The sequence below is a fragment of the Eublepharis macularius genome, chromosome 8 (assembly GCF_028583425.1).
Source record: "Eublepharis macularius isolate TG4126 chromosome 8, MPM_Emac_v1.0, whole genome shotgun sequence".
Lineage (NCBI taxonomy): Eukaryota > Metazoa > Chordata > Lepidosauria > Squamata > Eublepharidae > Eublepharis > Eublepharis macularius.
This window is the reverse complement of record NC_072797.1, coordinates 98,999,968-99,005,967: the sequence shown is the minus strand read 5'-3', so window position 1 is coordinate 99,005,967 and position 6,000 is coordinate 98,999,968. Positions and strand designations below refer to the sequence as shown.

The 6,000-nt window shown below is 45.0% G+C and overlaps 1 protein-coding gene across 1 annotated transcript in view; it reads left to right on the top strand.

Annotated features, from left to right (window-relative positions):
• The first annotated feature begins 253 nt into the window (after nucleotides 1–253).
• The window catches only part of TMC1 (transmembrane channel like 1), a 71,452-nt gene continuing 65,705 nt past the window's right edge, over nucleotides 254–6,000 (top strand). Inside the window, exon 1 of the mRNA XM_054987595.1 lies at nucleotides 254–387. Coding sequence (XP_054843570.1) covers nucleotides 275–387 — 113 coding nt within the window. The 5' untranslated portion in view covers nucleotides 254–274. The remainder of the gene's footprint in view (nucleotides 388–6,000) is intronic.

The window sequence follows — 6,000 nt, the reverse complement described above, 5'->3', positions numbered from 1 at the left end:
TTTGTTTGCATCTCGGCAGCCGGTTATGATCTTATTTGAGAAAAAAAATTAACTATGCACTCTAGATTGTAATTGATGTTGGATTTATCAGGATGAAGCTAAGTTTTAAATTTACTTTTTAGACTCATGTTTTATTGCTTTTTCAGTACAAATATCAGTACTGTAAATATACAACAAAGAAAAGCAGTATAGAACTTCTAACCAAGTTCCTAAGTTTTTCTTCTATATTTGCTTTTTTTAAAAAAGATCTGATTCTAGTTCTGATGAGGATGAAATGACAGAGGAGGAAATGAATAAGTTGAAGGAAGCAGTGGAAGAGAAAAAGAAGTTAATTGCGACATTACGAAACAAGCCTTGGAAGATGAAAAAGAAAATGGAAGTCTTAAAGTATGGTCTCACTGTAATACCTTCTTGTTGTAGGGCCAGTTCATAGATTCATATATGTTATGCAGTTATTCAGCTGTTAATGACTTGTGGATGAATGTGTGAAGTGACAGCATTCTCTTGTTTGAGATAAGTTCTGTCTATGGTGATCTGATTGGCTCATTCACACAAGCAAGTTACAATTTGATTTGGCTGTCATCAATGCCTTGTAACAGTGACCCATGTGTTTGAAACTCAGAGCCAAGCTACAAGTGACGCCTTACACAGGTTGGACACTTGTCAGCTTACCTCAAGTTTTGATGGGAAATGTAGGCGTCCTGGTTTTACAGCTTGGCTCTCCATTATAGCTGCAAGACCAGGATGCTTACATTTCCCATCAAAACTTGAGGAAAGCTGACAAGTGTCCAACTTGTGTCAGGTGTCACTTGTAGCTTGGCTCTCAGGGTCATATAGTGCTGCCAGTGGGCTTGTAGCTTGTTAGACGTCACTTGTGAAATATGGTGCCTCTGTATGGGGGATTTTGTGCCTGCCATCATCTTCCCAATTGCCACAGTCCTTTTATAAATATCCATAATTGTGCATATCACAGTAGTCACGCTGTCAGTTCTTACCAAGGCTCCTCCATATGAGTAATGAGTTCAGTGTTTTGTGGTGCTTAGTGTTGGGCTACAATCAGCAAGAACTGAGTTCAAATCCTTATTTTGTCCTGAAGCTGACTGGGTGACATTGAGCCAATTACTCACTCACTCTTAGCCTAATTAACCTTCAAGAGTTGGTGAGGATAAATACAGGCACAGGGTAAATCCATGCACACTCCTTTGGAAGGTGGGGGGACAGACAGAATACTGCTGGGTATCAAACCTGGTCTTCTACATGTGGTTGTTGTTGTATTTGGAATGATGAACACACAAACCAGATAATATTGTACCATATGCCCATTGTCACTTGCACATGTGACTGTGTCATCACAGATCAAACACCAGGGACAAAATTTTAATCTCATATGATATCATTTCAAACAGAAAGTTTTACAATGCCTTTTGCATACTTCTGATGGTGTACACTATTGTCTGTGTAAACCCATAGCACAATACAAAAAGGTAGTCCCCTGTGCAAGCACCGAGTCATTACTGACCCATGGGGGGACGTCACATCATGATATTTTCTTGGCACACTTTTTGTTATGGGGTGGTTTGCCATTGCCTTTCCCAGTCATCTACACTTTACCACCAGGAAACTGGGTACTCATTTTACCAACCATGGAAGGATGGAAGGCTTAGAGCCAAGCTACAAGTGACGCCTTACACAGGTTGGACACTTGTCAGCTTCCCTCAAGTTTTGATGGGAAATGTAGGCATCCTGGTCTTGCAGCTGTAATGGAGAACCAAGCTGTAAAACCAGGATGCCTACATTTCCCATCAAAACTTGAGGGAAGCTGACCAGTGTCCAACCTGTGTAAGGCGTCACTTGTAGCTTGGCTCTAAGTCAATCTTGAGCTGGCTATCTGAACCTGGCTTCCGCCAGGATCGAACTCAGGTTGTGACTCGTGAGCAGAGCTTGGGCTGTAGTGCTGCAGCTTACCACTCTGTGCCACAGAGCTCTTCCACAATACACGGGTGATTATTTAAGGTGCCGCAGAACTCACTTTGTTTTGTTGTTTGGATCAGTCAAATTATATATTTCTCTCTTTACTTTATTCATCCCCCATCTTTTTTCCCCAGTGGAGTGGGTCTCTTCATGATTCTTCATGATTCAGATCTAAACCGCTTACATTCTTCTTCTTTCTTACTATTTTACCCTCACAACAACCCTGTGAGGTAGGTTAGGCTGAGAGCATGTGACTGGCCCAAGGTCACCCAGCGAGCTTTCATAGCACAGTGGGGATTCGAACCTGGGTCTCCTAGATCCTAGTCTAACTAATGACTATACCACACTGGCTAATTGGCTCAAAATTGTTAGAACGAGTATAAGTATGAAGGGCCATATAACCTTAAGGAGCAACAAAATCTGGCAACAGTGGTGTTTTTGCCATTTTTTAAAACCAGTCATCTTAAGTCCAAGTTGATCAATATTAACAGCACATTGCTCTTAATGAGACCTGAGCTGGTGACTGTATCCATCCTGACCTGTTACTGAAAAGTTGAGCAATCCTCCTGAATCGTCTGCTTGTGCTGCAGCCTCTTAAGTTCAGTAATTCATTCCCCACTTTTGCAAGCCTTAAACAGCTCAAGTACAGGACACCTAGCACTCTGAGAGTTGCAACCTCATACCTACAATTAATTATTAAGCCAGGCCATTTAAGGACAATAATACCTGGCCTCATGAAGCATTGATGCATCTTGTGTTGGTAATTAGATTAATGTTTCTTTGACTTTAATAATGCTTTCATGGTTAGCTAAAAGGGAACACTTTGGCCGGTCTTGTGTTATTGATAATTTACCTATAACACATGATCCAACTGATTACAAAGCTGAGTTTTGTATTTCCTGTGTTCTGGCACTTTCTCACTCTTGAATAAGGATGCAAAAGGTTTGCTTTATGTTTTAAAGAGGCTTTATAAACTTTCAGATAATTTAAGAAAATGACTTGGCGTTTATAAAGCACTCTAGAATGTCCATAGAATTTCTCTCTCATGCACACACACACACACACACATTAACTCACATTCTCACTCTCTCACACATATTCTCTCTCTCTCTCTCTCTCTCTCTTTCTCTCTCTCTCTCTCTCTCTCACACACACACACACACACACACTTATCTTAGTAACAACCTTGTAAGGTAGGTCAGTGTTATTTCACCTCTCTCCATTCTTTGCTAAAATAAATTTTGTTCCATTGGCTATTCTAAATAGATCAGATCTAAGGTCTTGCAGGATTGCATTATCAATATATTCTCAACATGACTACATCTGTGGATACTTAAATCCAGAGACTGCAACCATAAATTGACAGTACAGAAATATATATATATATATATATATATACATATACTGCACTTGCCCAGCGGCCTCCTCGGTCAGCACAATGGGGAGCCAGGCCATTGATTGGCTGGGCTGTGCGCTTCCCCCCCCCCCTGCAGAGCCGACTCGTCACCCAAGTGGCTGGGTGACATAGGCGCTTGCCTTGAAGAGCAGGGTGCGGAGCCGGGGCCACAGCATGACTGGGCTGCATGCTTGCCTCCACCCCACCCTGTAGAGCTGACCCGTCACCCAGGTGTCAAGCCACGGGTGGCTGAGAGGTGCGGGTGCCTGCCTAGCAGAGTGGGGCAGGGAGCCAGGTGTGTGGCTCAGCTGGGCAGTGCGAGCTCACCTGGCAGCTGCCATGGCAGATCAGCTGAGCTACACAGGTTGCCTCCCGCCCCCGCAGAGTGAGCGCAGGGAGCCCGGGCTGAGGCGTGCATGGGTGGCTCAAGCTTGCCCAGACCTGGCAGCCTCCATGGGTGGTGCCATGGGAGCCGGGCCGTAGATCAGCTGGGCTATGTAGTTCGCCTCCCCCCCGCAGAGCGAGGGCAGGGAGCCAGGGCTGCGGCACGGCTGGGTGGCTCGACCTTGCCCGGGCCCGGCAGCCTCTATGGGTGGCATGGCTTGCTTCAGCTCCCCGCCTGTCAGCTGAAGCAAGTTTAAAGCACCTGGATTCACACAACCCAACAGACTGTTGGACCAGCCAAAAGTTGTTGCATCCATAAAAAAATGGGTGTCCCACGACCCACTGGTTTGCAAATGCTGAACCTAGCCAGTCTGTGTTAAATTTTGGTCCATTATATATGTTTATGTGTGTGTGTGTGTTATGTGCTGTCAAGTCATCTCCGACCTATGGTGACCCTATGAATGAAAGACTTCCAAAATGTTCTATCTTTCACAGACTTGCTCAGATCCTGTAAATTGGAGGATGGGGCTTCGTTTATTGAGTCCAGCCATCTTGTTTGAAGACTTCCTCTTTTTCTGCTGCCTTCCACTTTTCCTAGCATTATTTTTTTTTATATTTTTTTTTTATTTTTCATAACTACAAAACACTACACAGCACTACACAAGACTATCACAAGGAAAGGGGAGAGGGAAGGGACAAAGGGGGGTGGAAAAAGAAAAAAAGAAAAAGAAAAAAAAGGGGGGGGAATGAACTACAAACACTAAACACTACACTTCAATGTTTTCCCTTCATACTGTCATAATACAAAAATAGTTCCATAGGATAATGATGGAGTGGTTAATCATACAGAGAATAAAAATTTCAAATTCTGATTAAACTTTCCTCCCCCTTCTAGGTCCCGGACGCAGTTCTCTCTGTGCAACCGCTGTTGCGGTGCTCTCCTCCTCCTCCTCCCCCCCCTCCGGCTCCTCCTTTTCTTCGTTCTCGGTGCAGCAGAGTTCTGGGTTTTTATTCTCAAAATCCTTTAGTTGATCTTCTGATAATATCTTATAGGCCTGATCTTTATATCTGAACCATATTCCTTCCGGGAATAACCATTTGTACTTTATTCCATGGTCCCTCAGAAGAGCTGCAAACTTTTTATATTTAAAACGCCGTTTCCGGACTAGAAATGGAACGTCCTTCAAAATCTTGACTTTCAAACCCATAAAGTCCAAATCCGCATTGTATGAGTTATATAGGAAGGTGTCCCGAATCTTTTTAAATGAAAAGTCAATAATGATCTCATGAGGCAACTGTCGCTTTGTTGCATATTTTGAAGAAGCCCGACGGAGCTCCAAAATGGCGCCAATAGTTCCGAGACCACCTCCCACAGATCCTCTTTTTCCTCCTCTTTCACGTTTTGGAGACGCAAAATTGTCTGCGTTCGTTCCATCTGTAGCCCGATCAGCTGGTTCTCAACCAGCTTCAGCTCCTTTTTTGTAGCCTTCACAAGTGATGCACTTTCCAGAGCAGACTTCTCTGCCCCCCCCGCTGCTGCCTTAATGGTTTTCACTTCGCTTTCAATTAAGCCCACCCTTTGATCAGTTTCGTTCAGCTTGTCAACAAAGGGTTTTATGGCTTCCACCACCGCCCTGCGCACCAACTCTTCGAGCGACTCCCCCTTCAAGGTAGCCGAGATTGACTTACCGAGAGCGGGACTTTGCTTCTTTGCTGCCATTTTGGGGGGGGGGGGCGCCAACAAAATTCTGGAACTCAGCGAAGGGGAAGAACGAGTCTTCTTCAGATCAACCTCTCCTTCACAAACGCTTGTAGAACAGAAGAGATTCGCTTGTTTACGGGCTTCCGCCTGTTTCTTTTATTTGCCGTTTCTCGTTGCCTGGCGGCACTCGAGGCGCCGCGCACGTCTGCCGGCCTCCATAGGGACAAACGGGCAATTCCCCCCCCCCCCCGCATTGATTTCGGGGAGTTCTTCCCGCCGCGTCCCGGACCCTGGCTCCCTCCCTGGGAGTCCTGGGGGCTAATCCTTGCGGATCAGCCGCCCGGTCAGGGTGCCCGGTCGTTTCCTCCCGAACCAGCCGAGAGGAGCGTCCGGCATGGCTGAGAAAACGAAACCGAATCACTTTTCCTAGCATTATTGACTTTTCCAGAGAATCTTGTCTTCTCATAATATGACCAAAGTACGATACCTTTAGTCTTGTCATTTTAGCTTCTAAGGAGAATTCAGGCTTGATTTGATCTAGTACCCA